Source organism: Astyanax mexicanus, chromosome 4 (genome assembly GCF_023375975.1).
Source record: "Astyanax mexicanus isolate ESR-SI-001 chromosome 4, AstMex3_surface, whole genome shotgun sequence".
NCBI lineage: Eukaryota > Metazoa > Chordata > Actinopteri > Characiformes > Acestrorhamphidae > Astyanax > Astyanax mexicanus.
The window spans coordinates 25,905,661-25,930,875 of NC_064411.1; the positions used below are offsets into that span (position 1 = coordinate 25,905,661).

The 25,215-nt window shown below is 40.3% G+C and overlaps 1 protein-coding gene across 6 annotated transcripts; it reads right to left on the reverse strand.

Moving 5' to 3' along the window:
- Positions 1-4,445: 4,445 nt before the first annotated feature.
- Positions 4,446-13,674, reverse strand: LOC107197294 (uncharacterized). Of its 6 annotated transcripts, none has more exons than XR_007438588.1 (6): positions 13,592-13,674; positions 7,873-11,184; positions 6,093-6,672; positions 5,666-5,808; positions 5,398-5,524; positions 4,446-5,163 (listed from the first exon to the last, which is right to left on the reverse strand). XR_007438588.1 is itself a non-coding variant. In XM_049476775.1 (5 exons), the coding sequence occupies exons 2-5, from the start codon at positions 6,129-6,131 to the stop codon at positions 5,071-5,073; spliced, it is 402 nt and encodes a 133-aa protein (XP_049332732.1). In that variant the 5' UTR covers positions 6,132-6,672; positions 7,873-9,500; the 3' UTR covers positions 4,446-5,070. The 6 variants fall into 6 exon arrangements, 2 of the variants coding, with proteins under 2 accessions (XP_049332732.1, XP_049332733.1); XR_007438589.1 differs by having other exon boundaries at positions 5,398-5,576; XR_007438590.1 differs by lacking the exon at positions 5,398-5,524.
- Positions 13,675-25,215: the final 11,541 nt, after the last annotated feature.

A 25,215-nucleotide genomic window follows, 5' to 3' on the forward strand; every position in this document is an offset into this window, starting at 1 on the left:
TCTGGGAAAAGGCAGAGAGAGGAGGGGGAGGTTCATACCATTTTTTGATAAGGTTATTGTGGTATACCTGTTCCTTTTTTCTCTTTCCCGGCTGCTCCAGGCGGTAGGTCACCGGCCCCACCTTTTCCTTTGCAGTGAATGGGCCCTGCCAGGAGGCGAGGAACTTGCAAGAGGCTGTGGGGATAAGGACCAGCACCCGGTCTCCCGGCTGGAATTTTTGGACCTGGGCCGGCCTGTTGTAGGAGCGTTGTTGGGCCCCCTGAGCCTCCTCCATTTGTTCCTTGACAACGGGGAATACACAGTCAATACGTTCCTGCATATTCTGTACGTATTCAATCACTGACCTGTAAGGGGATGGTTGCTGCTCCCAGGCATCCTTGACCACATCGAGCAGCCCTTGTGGTCTTCTGGCATAGAGCAGCTCAAAGGGGGAGAATCCTGTGGAGGCTTGAGGAATCTCCCTTACTGCAAATAGGACATGGGGGAGGAGGAGGAGGTCCCAGTCACGGCCATCCTGGGCTATTAGCCTTTTTATAATTTTCCAACCACCCCAACCGGCACATCATTGATTTCTCTGACATCCGTCCAGGCCTGCCTTAGACGTTCGTCTTCTTTCTGTTCTTTGGAGAAACTTCCTTCTTTCAGAACCTGGTGGTGAAGAGAGAACAGAGGGTTAGTCAGGGCTGGGACTTCACCTTCTGACAATGCTCCACTGCTGTCTGTTGGATCCCGAGCTGACAGGGCTGGTCTAGGAGGGGCTTTCCGGCGTCGTCTGGGGCGAAGGGAGGAGAGGGTACAATAAGGTGGCTTGGTGTGGGTAGTCTCGTCTGACCAACAGCAGCACCAGGAGGTCAGGAACTAATGCGGCTGTGGGTCACAATATACATATATATTTAAATTTTATACTTTTATGTAGTTTTCCTTTTAACAGGCCAGGATTTTCTGCCTGACATTACACCACTAAATCTTGAGGATTTCTATTTAAGCATTTCATAAAAGGTTTCATGTTTGATAAGATACTTTACTGAAAAGCATCATTTTAATTGTAATAAAAAAATGTAAAACAAATATTTAAGTAAATCTGCTAATTTCAAAATATAATGAATAAAATAATACAATTGCTTCTTTCCTGAACTTCATTTTAAAATTAATATTTTCCTGAATACAAATCAAACATTTCATGTCCTCCAAATCTTTTGTTTCATTATGTTTGTCTAGTTTTTACGTCTGTATTCACATCTGCAGAATTTGGGTTGATTCCTGTTACTGATCTGGATTTATTAAGTGGAGTAAAGAGAAAACAGGCAGCTTCTCCAAGTGTCCTGTAGGAGATTGCAAAGAATGTGAATAAGTTATTTTACTGTAGAAATCACCTACACATGTAGCCCGTATACGGAACAAGGAACAAACCATGATTCATCATAATTTTTTTTAAATTATATAATTTGATTAATAAAATAATATAATATATATACACTACTGTTCAAAAGTTTGGGGTCACTCAAACAATTTTGTGTTTTCCATGAAAGTCACACTTATTCACCACCATACGTTGTGAAATGAATAGAAAATAGAGTCAAGACATTGACAAGGTTAGAAATAATGATTTGTATTTGAAATAACATTGTTTTTACATCAAACTTTGCTTTCATCAAAGAATCCTCCATTTGCAGCAATTACAGCATTGCACACCTTTGGCATTCTAGCTGTGAATTTGTTGAGGTAAGCTGGAGAAATTGCACCCCACGCTTCTAGAAGCAGCTCCCACAAGTTGGATTGGTTGGATGGGCACTTCTGGCGTACCATACGGTCAAGCTGCTCCCACAACAGCTGAATGGGGTTCAGATCTGGTGACTGCGCTGGCCACTCCATTACCAATAGAATACCAGCTGCCTGCTTCTGCTGTAAATAGTTCTTGCACAATTTGGAGGTGTGTTTAGGGTCATTGTCCTGTTGTAGGAAGAAATTGGCTCCGATCAGGCGCTGTCCACTGGGTATGGCATGACGTTGCAAAATGGAGTGATAGCCTTCCTTATTCAGAATCCCTTTTACCCTGTACAAATCTCCCACCTTACCAGCACCAAAGCAACCCCAGACCATCACATTACCTCCACCATGCTTAACAGATGGCGTCAGGCATTCTTCCAGCATCTTTTCATTTGTTCTGCGTCTCACAAACGTTCTTCTTTGTGATCCAAACACCTCAAACTTGGATTCATCCGTCCACAACACTTTTTTCCAGTCTTCCTCTGTCCAATGTCTGTGTTCTTTTGCCCATCTTAATCTTTTTCTTTTATTAGCCAGTCTCAGATATGGCTTTTTCTTTGCCACTCTGCCCTGAAGCCCAAAATCCCGCAGCCGCCTCTTCACTGTAGATGTTGACACTGGTGTTTTGCGGGTACTATTTAATGAAGATGCCAGTTGGGGACCTGTGAGGCGTCTGTTTCTCAAACTAGAGACTCTAATGTACTTATCTTCTTGCTTAGTTGTGCAACGCGGCCTCCCACTTCTTTTTCTACTCTGGTTAGAGCCTGTTTGTGCTGTCCTCTGAAGGGAGTAGTACACACCGTTGTAGGAAATCTTCAATTTCTTAGCAATTTCTTGCATGGAATAGCCTTCATTTCTAAGAACAAGAATAGACTGTCGAGTTTCAGATGAAAGTTCTCTTTTTCTGGCCATTTTGAGCGTTTAATTGACCCCACAAATGTGATGCTCCAGAAACTCAATCTGCTCAAAGGAAGGTCAGTTTTGTAGCTTCTGTAATGAGCTAGACTGTTTTCAGGTGTGTGAACATGATTGCACAAGGGTTTTCTAATCATCAATTAGCCTTCTGAGCCAATGAGCAAACACATTGTACCATTAGAACACTGGAGTGATAGTTGCTGGAAATGGGCCTCTATACACCTATGTAGATATTGCACCAAAACCAGACATTTGCAGCTAGAATAGTCATTTACCACATTAGCAATGTACAGAGTGTATTTGTTTAAAGTCAGGACTAGTTTAAAGTTATCTTCATTGAAAAGTACAGTGCTTTTCCTTCAAAAATAAGGACGTTTCAATGTGACCCCAAACTTTTGAACGGTAGTGTATATATATATTCCCCATGATTTCCATGTTCTTAGTTTATTGATATAAATTTAATAATCTCTTATCATTCTTATAATTTAACTTTACTTTATTATTTTCTTCATCAGATATAAAATCTTTACTTTTTATGTAAATTTTTATGATCTTTTTAAAATGTCCTATTTTTCCTTTTTTACGTATATATTTTATTCGTCTATAGTAAATGTCAGTTTTTATTTCTATTTTTTCTAAAGATTTTTGATCCCTTTTAAACTGTAAATGCTCAGCGGCATTGTAAATGAGGGTCCCCCTCCAGTGTAAATAACCGATTGCTTGATTAATATTCAGTGTTGCAAACCCAGTTTTTACATAAACAATAAACTGAATAAATAATAAAATAACTTTACTCTGTCTAAGCTGCTGGTTTAACTTTGCAGCCTGACGCGCAGTCAGTTTATGCACTCTTAAAGTAGGAATGAACTGAAGTCAGCGCGCAGCTGTCTTACAGGGGATGGATACAGACACACTGATTGGATAATTTAAGTTACGCCCCAAACACACCCGTGAATAATTAAGGGAATTAAAATACGCCTTTTGCGCCGTTGGAGCTGCGGAAGGCGTGTTTTTCGCGCCCTTACGATACCAAAGACACAGGACACGGCCCTATAGATCGTTAAAATAGGGCCCTGTCCTTGTTTGTGTGAGGGTGATTAGTGCCCGCATTCTTTCCAACACTGTAGGGGAAAAATTGGGAAAAATCATGGTGTAGTTCTTCAATAAGCTTGATGAAACTTATCCAACTACATATTCCATTTTTTAAAATAAAAATGTTCTGGAATTATTAAATCAACACTTTTTAAATATTTATTATTTTTAGGTCTTAAGCCTACTGCAGTAAACCTGTAAATCAGTATAGTTACCTATAGAGGATTTTACTGTAAGCTAGCATCATCACTATCATTCATTCAGCATATCACTGATATAATGATTATAAAATATATGTTCTTAGTTTATGGAGTTAGTGGTACCTTTCATGATTGTGTGTTTTTGTAAAAACGAGGCCCAACACAACACTAAGTGTTGAAGAGCTTTGCAGGCATTAGGTATCCAAACATACATCAAAACATAAAATGAAAGTCAGTAAACATCATCCCTGGATAAGATTAATTTTGCTGAACCTGAAAAAAAAAACATTATTTATAGTCTCTGGTGGAATGTGTCCCGAGTGACAGAGTGAAGAATTTACGTATTACAAGGCAGGGTGTCTGCAGGTTTTAACAAGTGCAATTTTAGACTATTTTAGACCTTTTTTAGACCATCATGGGTTAAATTTAAGACCTTCACAAAGTATTAAAAAAAGAAATAACAACGCCAGATTGTGGTCAATTGACATTTATTGTCAATGAAACAAACATATATACATCCATTATTTTCATTATTTTACATGCTTCTAAGCTGTGCACTTTTCTGTGGCAATTTCATCCTCCAGAACCTTAAGCTGGGAGAGTTTGTCTTTAGCAGCCCTCCTCAGTGCATTTGATTTTGAGAGGAGCTGTGCCATTTTGCTCCCAGCCTTGCCCTCTGCTTGCTCTGCCAACTCATCTGCCTCTTTGCCCAGGCTCTCAATGACTTTATGCAGTCTGTCCCTCTTCACTTTCAGGTCTTGTAACTGCTCCTCCGCGTGACCCCTTTTCTTCCCTTGTGTCTCTGTCTCTTTCTTCTTCCTCTCTTCATCCAAATGCACAAGGAACCTGGCAGCCATGACAGATTTCATTAGGTCATGTGCAAGTGGAACCTTGGTAACACCCCCATGTATTGCAACATAGTCGTAAACAAGCCTGTGTGTGACCAATGTTTCTTCCTGCATATTCTCTGTTTCAATCTCTTTGTTCACTTAGAAGTCTCTCTACAGACGCCTGACCATGAGAAAGCAGTAAAAGGGTCTTGGAATCGCCCAAAGATGTGGGTATGCCTTGCCGATGAAGCCATGAAAGAAGACATCTAGCCTCTTTTGCATTGGCTTAAAGAAGATAAAATCTTCATGCCTGCACTCCACAGACAACGCAGCATCGAACTGTTGGAGAATGGTGTCCCCTGAGACAAAAAGATGTAAAAATAAAGGGGAAAAAAGTTAGAAACAAGCATTTCTGACACAAAACCGGTGCATGGAAATTATTTGCTGGAGTAACCTAACTTAAGAGATTTACACTCAAATATATTGTGATTATATTTTGAGCAAGCATACAATAAATACTGATCAGTTCAATACTAAATGATTATCTGAAAGTGGCATGCATAATTTTCCTCAGCTCCTTCTAGAACTCCTACCAGCACAAACTCCTCCTGCCAGCTGCCTGTTGAAGTCCCTTCATCTTTGCCTTGCAGCCGTCTGGATCTCTGCTCATCACTGTGGGGTCTAGACAATCCATCTGCCGGTAATGTATTTAAGCAGTCCCTTTTCAATTAAAAAAAAAATTAAAAATCCTGAGGTCTGAACTTTTGCTGTTCTGTACAGATAAATGCAAAAGGAATGTAAGCAAAAATGCTGTACACATGGGCTTCCCCCTGATAATCTTTGACATTAAGCTACTTGTACCTTGAAGGCTCCTCAGCACCCAAGCCAATATCCACACAGTGCACCGGCATCAAGTTCTTCTGGTCGACTATGTCCAGTTTGGTAAGCTGGGCTGTGGTGATGTCCTGCAGAACCTCTCGTTTCACGAAACGACGCATCAGACTCTGTTGGACGAGAACAAAAGAAACAATTTAATTACATAGCTTTGCAAAAAACGGTGTACCATTTCGACTGTTGTAGATTTGCTGTGAATGTGTCTTTGTTTACAACTGTATTTGTTTAATTACAGGTCTACATAATGCTTTACTTTTTGAGCTGGCAGTGGGTGGGTGAGCTGGCATCATAACCACACCAACTCTCAAAATCAATATAATGCAATCATAAAATCCATACATCCATTTCATGACAGTTTCTTATATAATGTTCTGCTCATTAGAAAAGGCATTACCTTGATCAACTCTGCCAGATCTTTGCCTAGGTAAGGCATCACCGGCTCCTCAGTCTGGTACTTCCTTAAAAATGGATCAAATAGCTGGGCGATGCTCCTGAAAAACTGCAGCTTAGGTAGTCAGGGGATCTTTCTGGGCATCTTCGATTACATCAAAGCTTGCAGTGCCAGGATTTCGAAGCTCCTTGCTCCTCACAGCATTTGTGTACACCAGCATAGATGACCAGATATACAACGCTCGTTCCATGACAGGCGGGTTTTCCAGCCATCGGTGCACACACCATGCCAACAGGAAGCGGGTAGACCTGGTGGTCTTCTCGTAGTTATCTCGTCTTGCGGAAACATTATGCAATAATGTGTGCAAGGCCCTGAAGATTTTGTCCAACTGCCACGATGAGAAGCCTGTTTTGAAGGCATTGTGTAGGGTGTGTAACCCGCAGCTACCAACAGATATGAGCTGAGAACCAGCGTACAGTTCAGAATATTCCGCCTGGAACAGCTCAAAAAACGTAAAATTTACATTTGGACCATCCATTGAGATCGAAATCAGCTTGCTGAGGTCCAGGTGGCCCGCACATTCCTAAGGGAAGGAAACAAATCAACCAGTCAATTAAATGTACATATATTTAAACAACAAAAACACACACACAGAGAATATACCCCACAACACATTCATTATATTACATTCTTACAGTACACTTAGCTGACATTTATCCAAAGTGACTTACAGATATTACAGGGTACTGGTTACATTCCCTGGAGCAATGTCAAGTAGAGTAGCTTTATTTGTCCCAGGTTAGGCTTTTGTTCGCACACACGCGCGCGCACACACACACACAGTCATTAATGTATCTGTTTAGGTCATTAAAGTTGAATCTGATGAAACAATCTAATTACACATCTATAAATATCTAATACGAAGCACAAATAGCCAAAGCAATATATGCACAGATTAATATATTATTAACAGATGTTGTGCCAGTATTTACACCTAGAAAAGGTGAGTATTCAATGAATGTTCAGAGTACATTGATCAATTTTGGAGGGCAATAGTTATGTGCAGCTAGCATACAAATAAGTAATGGGAGCAGAATGTAAACATTGGGCAATGAAAAGGAGGCATGTACTAATTAGGATAAAGAGAAGGCAATTTAATACACAGATGTCCTCATTTATTCTCTCACACAGCAATTGCAGAGCACTACTTCAGAAAGTGAATAAACCAAATCTCCCAATGATCAAAATATTTTCACTAAGAAACGTTTGGACATGGTGACAGACAACTATATATGCGGATCAGACTCGCAGCCACACACCTTCTGAATTTAAAATGGAGCCCCTTTTCATAACAGAAGATGAAATCGTTTGTCGGTCTTTGCATTACGTTTGGGATCATAAAACTACCGCAATAGGGAAGTTGTATGATCCCTGCCGTAATGCAGAGACCATCGAAGAACATACATCCCCGATATAATGACAAATCAACTGGACTGCGTTACGCAGCAACCGACATCTGGGGCCATGTTGAGTTATGCAACAACCGGTGCTGGGGGCAATGTTGTGTTACGATAAACTTGGTGCGACAGCTTGGCTACCCTGTAACAAGATGTTACTCCAGATAAAAGAAATGCAAGTGATTGGCCAAAAGTACTTCTATTAATATCAAGAGTGACATTTTTATGACCAATCACCGTTGGTTCTGACATCGGGGTAACCATTTGTCATAGTGTCACACCGACGTTAGTGGATAATTGTAATACAAAAAAAAAAAAGCACTTACTTTGACCTCCTTCAGCAAGTCGGTTGCTGTGGCATGGCCCAGAATTTGTGAGCCCAGGTACCGGGACTGTACCTGGCCGTCATCCCAGTACCTTATGTGAAGGTCCGGTTGCTTCCTCTTTTTTTTAAGACGTGCCGCTTGCTACTGAACAGCACTATGGGAATTGCGTGCCGCATTTGCCGACTCCTGGTGTTTGCTGGATTTCGTGTGAGACTCCAGTGCCTTGATGCCCAAGGTCCCGAGTTTAAGAGTTCTTTTGCAGAACGTGCAGTATGCCTCACTGTCGTCAGCAGGAACGCGTTTCAACCAGTCTGCAAATTGCCCCTTGAGAGCTAATTGTCATTAAATTTACATTTCCCCATCTTTAACTTTCTCCTGCCAATCGGAGCCTACTTCATAACTATTCCCAACTTGCTCGCACACAGAGAATCAAAATAATTGCTGCTGCATCCTGTGAAGACAGTACATTTCCGTTTCACATATGTAGTTTTATTTTTGTACATTCCACTTATGCCAAGCTCAGACTACACAACATTTTTGTCCCTCACAATGTTCAATGTCAGATTAAGCAGTTATTTTCGTTTTGCGTCATTCTCGGAGGACTGGCAACACTACACGTTAGTCACCGACCAATCATCGTCCGCGTCCTCGCGTGAGTTTGTAGGTCATCGCGGGGGAGAAGCATAGAATCTGAGAATCACGGCTACAGAAGCCCTATGCGTGTTGGAAGCGCTTTTGTGCTGAAAAAACTTTAAAAAAAAAAAAAAGAAAAAAAAAAGAGGATAAAGCGACTCTGGACTAGTTTCTGGGTGATCCAAATGGACTTTACATGCTTTTTGTACTCCACAGAGAACTTAAGGTATGGTAAAGATGTAGCTACTTAGGTTTCAGTGAATATAAACAGAATATCTCATGGATAAAGTAGATTTTTGATTGATGATTAATAGATTATTCTTCTGTTTCTCTGGTCCAGCAAACTGCAGAAGCACTGCCCCGCTTTCTTTTCCCGTGTTTACATCTGTGCGCCACAGAACGCTCCTTATTCCTATTGGTCAGAGTCAGGGAGCCCGTCGCGGATCATGTCAAACTAGGCGATAAAATACAAAAAATTCTAACATTCTAGTCTTTCCGTCGGACGCTCCGACGGCGTCGCTCACGTCAAATTACTGATCTTTGACTCACACTACACGGACCTTTGTCGACAATGAAATTCGGATCCGACGCACGCAATGTATCGGCGCCGACAAAATCAGGTCAAAATCGGGCTAAAATTGTGTAGTCTGACCCGGGCATAACAGCAACATGTCATAGAACTACATGGACCATAACTACCACCATAACAGAAAAAAAAAAACAGAACGGTGTGAAAAAGGACGCAAATACAAAACAAAAATTTTTGCATTGAAACATAGGTCTCAAATTACTCAATTTTAGACTTACAGTGCAAAATAGCTCTATATTTAAGACTTTTTGTTAGTCCTAAAATTAAAAATGTTTAATTATAGACTTTTTTTTTTTACTTTTTAAGATCCCGCAAACACCCTGGATAAGGTGTTTTTTTTCTGGCTGAAAGATTTGGAATTTGCATTTTTTATGGCAGAGAAAAATATTTGTGATAGTTTTCTATCCTGTGTGTTGAATGCGCTGGTGCTTTTTAAGATAACTTTGTGAAGTAAAACATTTCCCACAGTCTGAGCAGTGATACGGTTTCTCTTTTGTGTGAACGCGTTGGTGGTGTTTGAGATCACCCTTTGCAACAAAACACTTCTCACACACTGAGCAGTAATATGGTTTCACTCCTGTGTGAATGCGCTGGTGTTGTATAAGATTACTCTGTGTAGTAAAACTCTTCTCACAGTCTGAGCAGTGATACGGTTTCTCTCCTGTGTGAATCCGCTGGTGATTTTTGAGAGTACTCTGTCGAGTGAAACTCTTCTCACAGTCTGAGCAGTGAAACGGTTTCTCTCCTGTGTGAGTGCGCTGGTGTATTTCGAGAGTACTCTGTCGAGTGAAACTCTTCTCACAGTCTGAGCAGTGATACGGTTTCTCTCCTGTGTGAATGCGCTGATGTCTTTTGAGGTGATCCGGTGTAGTAAAACTCTTGCCACAGTCTGAGCAGTGATGTGGCTTCTCTCCTGTGTGAATGTACTGGTGTATTTTAAGTTCACTCTGTCGAGTGAAACTCTTCCCACAGTCTGAGCAGTGATACGGTTTCTCTCCTGTGTGAAGGCGCTGGTGTTTTTTGAGATCACTCTGTCGAGTAAAACCCTTCCCACAGTCTGTGCAGTGATACGGTTTATCTCCTGTGTGAATGCTCTGATGTGTTTTTAAACTTGTCTCTGTAGTAAAACACTTCGTACACTCTGAGCAGTGATACGGTTTCTCTCCTGTGTGAATGAGCTGGTGTTTTTTGAGATTACCCTGTGTAGTAAAACACTTCTCACATGCTGAGCAGTAATATGGTTTCACTCCTGTGTGAATAAGCTGGTGTTTTTTGAGATGACTCTGTCGTTTAAAGCTCTTCTCACAGTCTGAGCAGGAATATGGTTTCTCTCCTGTGTGAATGCGCTGGTGTATTTTGAGAGCACTCTGTTGATAAAAACTCGTCTCACAGTCTGAGCAGTGATACGGTTTCTCTCCTGTGTGAATGAACTGGTGCAGTTTGAGATTACCCTGTGTAGTAAAACACTTCTCACACTTTGAGCAGTGATACGGTTTCTCTCCTGTGTGAATGCGCTGGTGTCTTTTGAGATGATTCAGTTGACTAAAACAACTCCCACAGTCTAAGCAGTGATACGGTTTCTCTCCTGTGTGAATGCGCTGGTGCAGTTTGAGAGTACTCTGTACAGTAAAACTCCTCCCACAGTCTGAGCAGTGATACGGTTTCTCTCCTGTGTGAATGCGCTGGTGCAGTTTGAGAGTACTCGGTGTAGTAAAACTCCTCCCACAGTCTGGGCAGTGATATGGTTTCTCTCCAGTGTGAATGCGATGGTGTAGTTTGAGAGTACTCTGTGCAGTAAAACTCTTCCCACAGTCTGAGCAGTGATACGGTTTCTCTCCTGTGTGAACGCGCTGGTGTTTTTTAAGATCACTCTGTTTAGTAAAACCCTTGGCAGAGTGGTGATGTTTCTCCATGCTGGGTCTTGGCTTCATTTTTCTTTTAAATTTATAAAACGATGTTTTACTTGTTCTGAAGATTCTTCAGGATGTTTTGTTCTTCACCTCTTTCAGCAGTTTAAAATTGCTCTTTGTTAAATATCCTGGTTGTTGGTAGTGATGAATTTCAGGAGAAAACCTGAAATATTTTTATTTCTGAAAAAAAAAAAAACAATGAAAAATGTTATGTATTAAAATAAAAACAGGTCAATTATCCAAAAAGAATTACCTACATCAGTTACACTATATGGACAAAATTACTGGGACACCATCAGGGCCGCCGCTCTGCATACGCAGACAACGCAGCCAGCGTTAGGCCTCAACCATTTTGCAGTTGCAGGGAGCCAAATTGACTGAGAATGAAATGTGTTGAAATTATGACATTATTAAATTTAAAACCCAATGTGAATTATTTATGATACGCTCATCTTTTTTGTCTTTAAACATTGCATGGGGCACCTACTCTACTACTTAAAAGTGGCACGTTATTATTTTTGTGCATAATATAATGCCCCCACCCCTATTGCCTGAAATGGCACGGCTCGGTTTGCTCTGTTGGTTGTTGCCAGATGTGACATTTTCCAGTCAAATAAATAATCAAAAAATGCATGGAGGGCCTCCCTGACCAGTTATGCTTAGGGCCTCCAAAACCTTAGCAGCGGCCCTGGACACCATATTACCATAAAAGTTTCATTACTTGTATCCTATTCTAAATCCATAGGCATTATAATATGTAGTTGTAGCTTGACTGTCAGCAGGCTGCAGCTGCAGAATTTGTGTAGCAGAAACACAGCTGCTGTCCAGTACTGAATACAATGTTTTACTACTACTGAATAGTATCTCTTGACCTTATGTGCAATAGACTATGAATATGTTATACTGCTCTAATAAAGGTGTCTCATTTTATCTTATAAATATCTTTATTTTCCACCACAGTAGCTTCAAGCTAACAGTGATATGCACTCTTGATGTAAAGATTTTTTTTTTGTATATGTAGATAAAAAATAAAAAAAACTGCACCTCCAACGTCTTATGATTTAACATGTACCAATTCAATATCACATACACTGTGGCGTATCACAGCATCGGGTCAAAACCCAAGTTCATCCACCTGAAGAACTCTTGACTCGACTCCTCCTTTTTTAATATTCTGGAAATTAGATATTACTTTTTTCCAGGCGAGGGACTGAAAAACCTGAAAACCTGTGTTTTTTTCCCAGATTGAGTGAGTCGGTAACGAGTCAGAGAGCACAGGACAATATTGGATAACGTTCTCTCTCACAAGCAAACCCAGGTTAATTATTTTATTATAATAAATATTCTTTTAAACAAAGTACAGTTTTAGTGGAGACTTCATGCATCTTCTTACATACAGCTCCACAAATAAAACATTTTAATTAGTTTATTTATAAAAGATGCGTTTGTCTCTTTACAATAAATATAAAATAGGCAAATGGCTGAATGTCGGACAATGCAGCGTCTATTCATGTCTGAAATGCAAGAAATGCTGTCTTGATGCCTTGCTGGCCACATTATCCCACCTAGAAAGTGCAGGAAAGTTTGTATCTGAATTAATAGAATAAAATATGTCCTAAATGGTGAAGGTATTGGCAGCTGTGTTTAGCTGTGTTTTCTTCCGGTTAAAAATGCTGGAAACATAAGCCAGCTAGATAACATTAGCTACATTGGCTAGGTAGATAACATTAGATACTTGTTTAAAAAAGCACTGGAAACACTAGCTAGCCAGATAACATTAGATACTTGGTTAAAAATCACTGGGGACATTGGAGAGCTAGATAATTTTAGCTACTGGGTTAAAAAACGCTGGTAACATTAGCTAGCTAGATAACATCAGCTACTTTGGTCCTCTATTATGGGCCAGTTCTGCCTATTAAACAGTTCTATTTTTCTCTCTGCCAGTCTCGTTAAGGAAATACATCACCTCCCATCTTAGATGAACACTTAAACATTATTACCACATTAAAATAAATCATATCATAAAACATTTTACCATTGCTAACACTTTTGTAAATCTGTGCATAAAAAACTGTGTGGAGCATGCATCACATTTTTTTTATGTACCACGAACAATGTTTTGTTAAAAAAATACAGCAACTGGATAGAGGGGTACATTAATTTTGAAGGTAAGGTAATGTTTAGCCACTGTTAGCTAAGCTAGCCAATGCTATCTAGATAAGGTAAACTAGCAGGCAATTCCAAACACTAAAATACTATTAGCAGCCGGAATGTCTTAAACACATTAAATGTGTGATAAGTTGTTGTTATATAACCTAAATGGTAGGATAATGTACAAGCTGTCTGTAATGGTTAATCCTTTCCTTAATAATCAACTTTAGCTGTTAGGTGTGGTAAGCTACTGGTAACAACACTGGGTCATTTTACAAGATAATTTTGCTAATGCTAAAGCTCCTGCCTTAATGCTGGAAAAATCTGTAAATAAACAGAAGCGCTTTACACACCCAAATAAACAGTTTTCAGAGGAGAAATCTGTGTAGATTGCCTTTTGAAAGAAAGAAAAAAAGCGAGAGAGAGAGAGATATACCTTCTGTAGTTCCGCTGATCCTGCTCTTCCTCCGCCGCTACAGGAGAATGAAGCTCAAACCGCGGAAGCTCAGCCTCATCCGGGTTATGTAGAGCCCCGCCCCCTCCCCCTCTATATCACATTACACCTCGTCACCGCTAGAGGGAACCCGCGAGGGAGTCCTCAATGCATGGAGCTGAATGGAGCTAAACAGCTAAAACTCTCATTTAAAACACTGTATAACTACTTCTCTGGGCTTTTCCTTTAAAATAGGAGAGAAATCGTACTCCTATATTTACATTTTCTACAACTAATGTTTTTTTATTTAGTAGATTTACTTGCATTACTGCTGCTGATGCTGGAGTTACACACAGAGCTCATTTAAAATGATTAAAACTGCAGTTTAAAGGCTTTAATAATTATTTATGCGGTGCTAAAACAGTTGATGTTATTCTGTGTTGTGAAAATTAGTACAAAACAGTATAAAACAGTTATTCCATATGAACATGAGTTACATTTGGAACAATTAAGCTAAACAATAGTTTAAAAATGTTTGATACTTTTTAGAATGAAGATTGTATATACATTTTTATACATTTCAGAGAGTCTGGTGTCTCTGGTGGTTTGAGAAACTAGTAGCAGATTCTGAAATGGGTGCTCCTTGCTCCTGTACATTTAGACATGCCCAAAATACAGCATTCTCTTGTATATTTTCTCTGTAATTTCGCAAAGTATAGTAATTTTGTTTTTTGTCTGTTGTAAACATTACAAAAATGTAAACAAAAAAAAATGAAATCTTGTAATATCTCAATAAGCAGCTGTGCTCATAGACTCTGTTCACACAATCAAGTTATTAACCACTTACCTCAGAGTAAATCTCAAAGCATGATGGGATTGCCTTCGCTGAAGGCAGGTTTAACACTAACTGCTGTTCAACTGTATTTTTTTTTAACTTTGCAGCTGCTTTAAAAACCAAAGTATCAGTGTACCCATACGAGGATTATAAGAAACGTTACTCTGAGCTCCTGAGAGTCACCCATTCTTTAACTAATGTTTCTAAACACTGTCTGAATCTCTAGATTCAGGGTCAGAATACTTTTTTTAGATTAAAAACAACTTTAAGTATTCTGAACTCATTCGGAACATGCTTAATTTAAACTGTGATAGTTTAATAATGTACAGCTAAATCCTTACTACAAAATGAATTAGCATAGCTATTTAATGGGATAACGCTAGATAGCTAGGTAAGCTAGTTATAACAAATCTCAAAGCTAGGTTAGCTAGCTAACTACTTCACTTAAAGGTAAGTTAGCTAGATATAACATATTTTAAAGCTAGGTTCGCTAGTTATAAATTATAACTTAAAGCTAAGTTAGCTAGTTATAACTTGTAACATTAAAGCTAGGTTATCTAGTTATAAATTGAAAATTAAAGCTAGGTTAGCTAGTTAACTTACAGCTAGGTTTAGCTAGTTGAATTAAAGCTAGGTTAGGTAGTTAAATTAAAGCTAGGTTAGCTAGTTAAATTAAAGTTAGGTTAGCTAGTTAAATTAAAGTTAGGTTAGGTAGTCAAATTAAAGCTAGGTTAGCTAGTTAAATTAAAGTTAGGTTAGCTAGTTAAATTAAAGGTAGGTTAGGTAGTTCAATCAAAGCTAGGTTAGGTAGTTAAATTAAAGCTAGGTTAGCTAGTTATAACTTGAAAATTAAAGCTAGGTTATCTAGTAACATACAGCTAGGTTATTTAAATTAAAGGTTAGTTAGTTAAATTAAAGCTAGGTTAGCTAGTTAACTTAAAGCTATACTAGCTAGTTAACTTAAAGCTATACTAGCTTAAGCCTAAGCAGTTTGGCAAGAATGTACACCACACTATAATTTTTATTTGATAAAAAAAAAAAAAACACTTAGCCTTATCATAAGCATGTGGATCCTTTACACTGTGTTATGATTCGCTGTTTGAATTAAGGACTAAACTTGGTAGTTAAATTAAAGCTAGGTTAGCTAGTTAAATTAAAGGTAGGGTAGGTAGTTAAATCAAAGCTAGGTTAGCTAGTAAACTTACAGCTAGGTTAGTTATATTAAAGCTTAGTTAGTTAAATACTAACTACTTCTAACCTCATTTCCTTCTTCCCCTCCTTCACTCCTCTATCCTATTACTCCCCTTTGACCTCCTTTTATCCCTATCCAAAGATGTTTTACCTTTAAACTTATTTTACATTGTACTTGACTATTGTAAGTCGCTTTGGACAAAAGCGTCTGCCAAATGTAATGTAATGTAAATTAAAGCTAGGTTAGCTAGTTATAACTTGTAAATTAAAGCTAGGTTATCTAGTTAATGTACAGCTAGGTTAGATAAATTAAAGGTTAGTTAAATTAAAGCTAGGTTAGTTAGTTAACTTTAAGCTACGTAAGCTAGTTATGTTAAAGATAAGTTGGCTAGTTAACTTAAAGCTATACTAGCCAGTTAAATTAAAGCTAGGTTAGCTAGTTAACTTAAAGCTCAGGTTATAACTTATAACTTGAAGTGTGTAACCTAAGCAGTTTGGCAAGAATGTACACCTCTATAATTTTTATTTGGTAAAAAAAACACTTAGCCTTATCATAAGCATGTGGATCCTTTACACTGTGTTTTGATTTGCTTCTGTTTGAATTAAGGACTAAACTTGACTGATAACTGTAGAAGGACTGTGTGGATGTTTCTTTGTGTCAGAGTCAGTTATCCAGCTGGTTTTGCACAAATGCACTGTATTTTTGTCTGGTCTCTCAGTCCAAGAAACGAGGGCATACCAAAACCTGTACATTTCGTTCAAGCAATTAAAACTGAGAGCCAATTTTAGCGTCTTTTCCCCAAACATCAACCAAAGAATAGTTCCCTCCTTATGAAACAATAATATATGGAAATACAATGGGAAATATAGTGCAATATATTAAATAATACATTTTCATATATGGAAAAAAGTACATATATTGTTTAATATAGGGCAATATACGCATGGACCATGTATGTCTATATATTGCTAAATATAAAAACATATATTGCAATAAAGACAAATTCTCTAAACTGCATTTTTTTAGACCAAATGTTTTTTTATTTATTTATTCTTAGTGAATCATTTCACAAAAGAGACAAGAGTACAATGACTTAAAATACATTCTAAATGTGCCAATAAAGGTCCACTGTTACAGACTCATGAAAAAAAGACATTTATATTTAACATAATCTACAATTACTTTTTAAAGTGGTCATATTCATGTTTGCATATTAAAAAATGTGTATGTGACGATTGACAAGTAATTACATTTTAGTTTTTTTTTGCCCAGTTGCTACAAACATTATACAGACCTAGCCCAAAATCTTACATTTGGCACAGACATTTGAAGGAATGGTATGAATGGAAAACTACCACTAACTACAACTAACTACTAAAACTACATTTAGATGTATTACACTTATGCAATCTATTAAGTTTACTTATTTTTTTATCAAATCAAATTTATTTGTATAGCGCTTTTTACAACTGGTGTTGGCACAAAGCAGCTTTACAGAAACATGATTACAGGACAAAGAATCAGGCAAAAATATTAAACATACAAAATACAGAATACAGAACCCCCAGTGAGCGCGGAGGCAAGGAAAAACTCCCTCTGAGCTGCAGGAGGAGGAAGAAACCTTGGGAGGACCAAGACTCACATTTAAGGGGGGACCATCCTACCACTGGTCAAACGGCTTTTAAATTAAAATTAAAAAGTCTATTATACATCCACATAGGTTTTATATATTCAGGAGTATAATAGCGAATATAGCACTAATGGCTTGGATGTAATCAGTAGTGGAGAGTAAGATAGATGATGAGGAGCTGATCTGTGGTGGGTGGTGGATGGAGAAGAGCAGACTTCAGAAACTTCCAGTCTGGCCGGACAGGAGACGCGAGAGCCTGAGGGTCCAACATCCATCGGCATCGGGTCAGACAGGTCGGCATTCAGTAACTTGGAGGAATGCAGAGAGATGGAATTAGTTTTGACAGGATTTATGTAAAACGGACAATATAAAACATTATCAGAGTGTGGCTAATGACTCCGGCAGATCTAAATAAAACAGCCTAACTAAAGGGAGAGAGCCAGAAGGTAACATAGACACGGAGGCTCCCTGAAACACCGGCATCCACCCACTCCACCGTCCACAAACCTGAGTGACCGTGTGCAGTGGGAGAACAACAGCACCAGCATCTCAGTTTACCACAATTCCCTCTGTCCATAAACCCCTGAATCTGCAGCCTTATCTAAAGGGAAAAACATTAATTACCAAAAGCTAAACTAAACAAGTAAGTTTTCAGTCTAGACTTAAAGATTGAGACTGTGTCTGAGTCCCGAACATATTCAGGGAGATTATTCCAGAGTTGAGGTGCTTTATAAGAGAAAGCTCTTCCTCCTGCAGAGCTCCTCTGAATTTTAGGAACTATTAAGAAACCAGCACCCTGAGATCTAAGTAATCGCGGTGGATCATAATAGGAGATGAGGTCTCGTAAATACTCAGGAGCGAGCCCGTGTAGGGCTTTATACGCTAACAGGAGAATTTTATAGTCTATGCGGAATTTGACTGGAAGCCAGTGCAGTGCTGATAGTACTGGACTAATATGGTCAAATTTTCTAGTTTTAGTAAGGACCCTGGCTGCAGCATTTTGAACCAGCTGAAGTTTATTTAAGTTACCGCTGGAACATCCAGACAGCAGCGCATTACAATAATCTAGCCTTGAGGTATTGAAGGCATGGACTAATATTTCTGCGTCATGCAGTGATAGGGCGTTTCTTAGCTTAGCAATGTTACGTAGGTGTAGAAAAGCTGTTCTAGTAACATTAGATATGTGTTTATCGAATGCTAGAACTGAATCTATAATAACTCCAAGATTTTTAGCCACTGAACCAGGGGTGACGGAGAGGTCGGCCAGATTTAGCATTAAGTCTGATAATTTATTTCTAGCAGCTTTGGGGCCTAATAGAAGAACTTCTGTTTTATCACTATTTAATAGGGGGAAGTTGCGCGACATCCACAAGTTCACATATTTTACACAATCCTCGATTTTCTTTAATCTCACTCTGTCATCAGGTTTGGCTGATATGAAGAGCTGAGTGTCATCTGCATAACAATGAAAATTTACATCATGTTTTCTAATAACTTTGCCCAGTGGGAGCATATATAATGTAAATAATAACGGTCCTAATATAGAGCCTTGTGGAATTCCATATCTTACCTCGGTATAGCTGGACGACATATCATTTATCCTCACAAACTGGTAGCAATCGGTTAAGTATGATTTAAACCATGATAATGCAGTTCCTGTTACACCGACCATGTTCTCTAATCTTTCTAAAAGGATAGTAAGATCTATTGTACCAAAGGCTGCGCTCAGATCGAGAAGTATGAGTAGGGAAACACAGAGGTTTAATTATATCTGGTAGTACCTGTTTTAGTAATTTTGTGGGAACTGCATGAAGTGTGCAGGTTGTGCTGTTTGAAGAGGAGATCATTTTCTATAGTTCTAGCTGTGGAAGTGGGTTAAAGACTTCCAACCTAACTTCGGTGACAGGATTTTGTTCTAGATCAGCCACACCAGATTACAGAGAGGATGTGCTATTTATCTGTTTAATTTTATCCCGAATGTTTTCAATTTTACTATCGAAGAAGTCCATAAAAGCGTTGCTGGTGTGAATGGCTGAGGTTCAGTACCTGCCTGGTTTTTAGTTAATTTGAAAATAACTATAAAGAGAGCTCTAGGATCATTTTTATTAATCTCAATTTGTGAAGCCAGATATGCTAAGCAAGCTTTATTAAGTTCTTTTCTATATTTAACAAGACTGTCTTTCCACGCAGATTGAAACACTTCCAGTTTAGTTGATTGATATTTACGCTCTAAATTGCTTAAAAACTGCTTTAAGGTACGAGTTTGATCATTGTACCACGGTGCAAGCTTTTTCTGTCTCTCTATTTTATGTTTAAGGTGTGCAACAACATCTAAGGTAGAGCGAAAGGTATTTTCTAAACCTTCGGTGAGTTTGTCTAGTTCTACTGGGTCTACAGGAGAATATATTACAGTTGATAAATCAGGAAGCTTATCGGTAAATTGTTGGGCTGTAAAAGGCGTTATTGAACGTTTTATAGAGTAGCTGGGGATGTACGTAAATTATGACTGAGATGTAATTTAAATGAAATAAGGTAATGATCTGAAATCGTGGAGGTTTGAGAACGAATATTCAGGTTATCTATGCTCACATCCAGGGTCAAAACTAAATCCAGAGTTTGATTACAGTAATGAGTCTAAAATCGATGTGAATGCCTTTTTTAATGGATCATCCAACTTTTCTAGGCGTGGATGTAATTAGGGGACCCTGTACCTGGTTTGCCTGGTACCTGTTTGGCATTAATGTGGCATTTGGCCCTGCCCAAGATCGGTATCGGTGATCGACGATTGGCGATCTAACCCTGCGTTCACACTGGAACGTGACGAGTCGGTTGTGTCGCCCAGCGTTTGTCGCTTGTGGGCGTGTCAAGCTCAACGCCCGCGTTTATCATGGTCCAGCCTCCGACAAGAAAAAAGGCACAAAAAAGGAATCGCTTGGCCACTTTATTCTGCAGCTATAACTCCCAAACTTGCTGGACTCGCCGTTCCCACAGATTGATGTGGGTCCACCCTGTTCAACAGAATGAACCGGGAAAGAAACTAGAAATTCAGAGAGCAGGAGCTTGAGGACGTCGAACCGCCTTGTTTGTGGTTGGTCCAAAGAAAAGCTAGGAGCTAATCTGGTTAGAATGTCGCTTCACCGCGTCATAATTAATTTGCATAAAGTTGAGAAAAATTAATCTCTGTGTCGCTTTGTCGCTCTGTTGCTTTGTCGCTTGTCGCCTCTCACGTGTCGCGGCGACAAATCGCGCCCTGCCATAGGAAATGAATGGTCGCCTATTGTTTTGTCGCTTTCCAGTGTGAACGCAGGGTTAATCGGTCCCAAAAACACTGATCGGTCCATCCTTAAAGAAAACTTCTTGAGGGACTAAAAGCGAAACAAAACCTCTTTTCAACGTTAACTGTCTTAGTCCCCAAATTCCCAAATGTTGCCTAGCTTTTCCTAGTGTGTCAATCCAGTTACCTCGTCCACTCTCTATCAAATTTTACGCCTAAAGTCTTTATGTCAGTTTCTTTAAAATCCAAATCCAGGTCAGTCTGTATGTTTCTCCACAGTGTAGTGGACTAAACAGAGGTTTTCTGCGTCGCTTGGACACACACACGCACACTACCCCCACTTTATGGTCTATAAGGAAATTTCAACCCCAGAACACTCTAAAAGCCTTGGAGTAATCTTTTCAAACAGCCTTAAATTTCAAAATGACATGTCCTGACTATTTCTTCACTCAGCCTTGCTCAAGAGCCCTAAATTAGTTTAGGGTAAATTTCTTTTTTGACATTTCTCCAGTCGTAAACCTCGGAGTTAATGTTAAACATCTGGAACTCTGCACAATTGTGGTTTTGCCAACAGCACCATCACCAGGACGAGGACGGGACTGTGGGACTTGAGAGAGTGTTAAAGACTTAATGAATGCCTTGGAAATTGTAAACTCACCAAATATTATACCAATTTAGGGGTTTGTGCTTAGTTATTTCTGCAATCACATCAGAAATAAGATTAATGAAGTTAAGAGAAATGTTCTAAGCTTGGGAGTCCATTTTCAACATTGCAGGCCACAAGTCTGTGGGCTGAGAAGAAACTCTTTTTCACCAACCTCCCCCACGGTCGTAAATTCCGAGCCAGCAGCCTTATCTTAACACTTAGCAGAAAAATGGAATTTCTCACTAAGAAGCATTGTTAAAAAAAATAAATAAATAAATTAAAAAAAAAAAAAATATATATATATATATATATATATATATATATATATATATATATATATATATATATATATATATATATGTATATTGACCATATAAACAAGGTGTTCTACAGAATATTTACCAAAAAATGTGCCACATCTGGTATATGTGTTTGGATGTGTCCTGATTAAATTTTCCTACACAGTCAAGTCTGAATCAACAAAGTTTAACTAGTATTTGATAATTTAGTTTTATATGGTCATTTCATCCATGTTGTATTATCTTTTAAGTGATTTAATTGGGTTTTAAATAATAACATGACTCTTAATCTCTTGTTGACAAGGTACCATCCATTGTTGTATTTCTAAGATTATCTTAAATAGTACAAAACTCTTTGTGGGCAAAATATATATTTTACATTTATTGTGATTCAGTTGTAAGATTGTTGTTTCCTGAATTTATCCTCACAAACTGGTATGTGTTACACCTTAGCCTGTGTCTGTCCTGTGTTTTTCCCCTCATTTGTTCCCTTGTGCTCCTGTCATGTTCCCAGCCATGTGCTTCTGTTGTGTTTTGGTCCCTGTCTCCGCCCTAGCCCCGCCCCTAGCCATCAGTGTCCTCACCTTGTGTCTCATTTGTAACCCCGCCCCCTTGTTAGCTCCCGCAGGTGTCCCTTATGTGTGCCTGTGCATAAATACCTCATGTGCTCCTTCTTTCTCTGTCGTGCTTTTTGTCTGATATTGTCCAGTCACTCTGTCCAGATCTAGTTTATCTCTTTTGTTTAACCTCAGACCCGCTGTGTTTTTTGTCTTCAGTTTTTCAGGTTTGCTTTTTGTAGTTTGTTTCTTTGTTTGTTATTTTTGCTTGTTTGTTCCAGTCTTTTAGTTTATACTCTGTTTTTTAGTGTTTTGTTTAAGTACCTTATTCTTTAGTTAGTCACTAGTGGTTTATTCTTTGTTTATTTGACATAATGGAAAATAAAGACTTGCGTTTGCATCCTGCCTCCTCCTCTGTTACATAAAGCACGACCAAACAATGCAGCAAGTCAACTCATGGCACTGGAGGAGCAAATGGAGTTTTTAAGAAGCCTCGTATCCAAGCTTCAAGATGGAGAGCCACTCTTGTTACCCTCCTTGATGCAACCCCCCAGTGAGTACGATGGTGAACATGGGTCCTGCGAGGCCTTCATAATGCAGTGCTCCATCTACTTGGAACATTTGTTGTGCCCTACCCCTCCAGAACGTATCATGGTACTTTTTATAAAGACTTTGCTGAGGGGTAGGGCTTCAGAGTGGGGAGACATATTTTTTGAAAGAAGGCCTGAAAAGGCAAAGACTGTGGAGGGTTTTTTTGAGTTGTTGAAACTGAGGTTTTCTAAGCCTGCAGCCTCAGCTCCAGCACCTGCTGCCATAGCCTCAGCTCCAGCACCTGCTGCCACAGCCTCAGCTCCAGCACCTGCTGCCTCAGATCCTGCTCCAGCACCTGCTGCCTCAGATCCTGCTCCAGCACCTGCTGCCTCAGATCCAGCTCCAGCACCTGCTGCCTCAGATCCAGCTCCAGCACCTGCTGCCTCAGATCCAGCTCCAGCTCCAGCACCTGCTGCTTCAGATCCAGCTCCAGCACCTGCTGCCTCAGATCCAGCTCCAGCACCTGCTGCCTCAGATCCAGCTCCAGCACCTGCTGCCTCAGATCCAGCTTCAGCACCCGCTGCTCCAGCTTCAGCACCCACTGCTCCAGCACCAGCAGAACCCACTGCTCCAGCGTCAGCTCCAGCACCAGCAGCGCCCGCTGCCTCAGCTTTGGCGCCAGTTCCAGCAGCACCTTCTGTCTCTGCTACAGAACTTGCTCCAGTGCAAGCTGTGCCTGCCACTCTTGTGGTACCCACTGACTCTGTGCCTGCGGCTCCGGCCGCCCCTGACCCTGTGCCCGCGGCTCCGGCCGCCCCTGACCCTGTGCCCGCGGCTCCGGCCGCCCCTGACCCTGTGCCCGCGGCTCCGGCCGCCCCTGACCCTGTACCTACTGCCACCCCTGTTCATGTACCTGCGGCACCCGCACCTGATCCTGTTCCCAATCCCAGAACTCCTAGAGCTATATCCCAGCTGGCCCCTCCGAATTTAGCAAAGTTTGGGCCATTATTGGTTGTACATGTTCCTGTATCTCTCCCAGTTGTAGTTCCTGTGTCCGACTGTGTCCCTGTGCCCTTGTCTAGTTGTGTTTATGTTCCTTTCCCAGTCACTGTATTAGTTTCTGTCCCCATCACTGTTATGGTCCCTATTCCTTTATCTAATTTTGCCCCGTCATCTGCCCAGTCTTTTGCCCGGTTCCCTGTTCAGTCCCCGTATGTATCCCTGGTCCAGTCTGTTTCAACCCCTGGTTCTGTGTTCGTCCCTGTTCCACCTTTGTTTCAGCTCCGTGACCAGTCTTCATCCATGTTAAGTGTGCAACCCCTTGTTAAGCCTTTCGTCCAGTCCGCTGTCCAGTCTCAGCCCTCTGTCCAGTCCTTGTCCCCTGTCCAGCCTCAGCCCTCTGTCCAGTCCTTGTCCCCTGTCCAGTCTCAGCCCCCTGTCCAGTCTTTAGTCCAATCTAAGTTCACTTCCACAGTCCAGTCTCCATCCCAGCCTAGCGTCCGGCCCCTTGTCCAGTCTGCGTCCCCTGTTCAGTTTAAGTCCCTTGTCCAGTCTATTTCTCTGTCCACTGTCCAGTCCCCTGTCCAGCCTCAGCCCTCTGTCCAGTCCTTGTCCCCTGTCCAGCCTCAGCCCTCTGTCCAGTCCTTGTCCCCTGTCCAGTCTCAGCCCCCTGTCCAGTCTTTAGTCCAATCTAAGTTCACTTCCACAGTCCAGTCTCCATCCCAGTCTAGCGTCCGGCCCCTTGTCCAGTCTGCGTCCCCTGTTCAGTTTAAGTCCCTTGTCCAGTCTATTTCTCCGTCCACTGTCCAGTCTCCCCTGATGTCCAATGTCTAGTCCTTAATCCAGCCCCCTGTCTTGTGTTCTTCCCCTGTTCTTGTCTTGACTTGTCTTTCGTTCTGTACCCTCTCTCTCGGCGCCTCTGGTAGTGGCGCCGTTGAGGGGGGGTAATGTTACACCTTAGTCTGTGTCTGTCCTGTGTTTTTCCCCTCATTTGTTCCCTTGTGCTACTGTCATGTTCCCAGCCATGTGCTTCTGTTGTGTTTTGGTCCCTGTCTCCGCCCTAGCCCCGCCCCTAGCCATCAGTGTCCTCACCTTGTGTCTCATTTGTAACCCCGCCCCCTTGTTAGCTCCCACAGGTGTCCCTTATGTGTGCCTGTGCATAAATACCTCATGTGCTCCTTCTCTCTCTGTCGTGCTTTTTGTCTGATATTGTCCAGTCACTCTGTCCAGATCTAGTTTATCTCTTTTGTTTAACCTCAGACCCGCTGTGTTTTTTGTCTTCAGTGTTTCAGGTTTGCTTTTTATAGTTTGTTTCTTTGTTTGTTATTTTTGCTTGTTTGTTCCAGTCTTTTAGTTTATACTCTGTTTTTTGTGTTTTGTTTAAGTACCTTATTCTTTAGTTAGTCCCTAGTGGTTTATTCTTTGTTTATTTGGCATAATGGAAAATAAAGACTTGCGTTTGCATCCTGCCTCCTCCTCTGTGTTACAGTATACTGAAGAATGTGTTTTGATACACTGTTTAATTGAGTTTCTTTTGGTCTGGTCTATTAGTAAAATAAGAAATCTTTTACTAGCTGAAGCATGGGGAAGGTGGGGTGTTTTATGGCCCTTTGTGAACAGATCATCTTCCCCGCCAAAGTTTGAAATTGCTCCTAGACCAATTA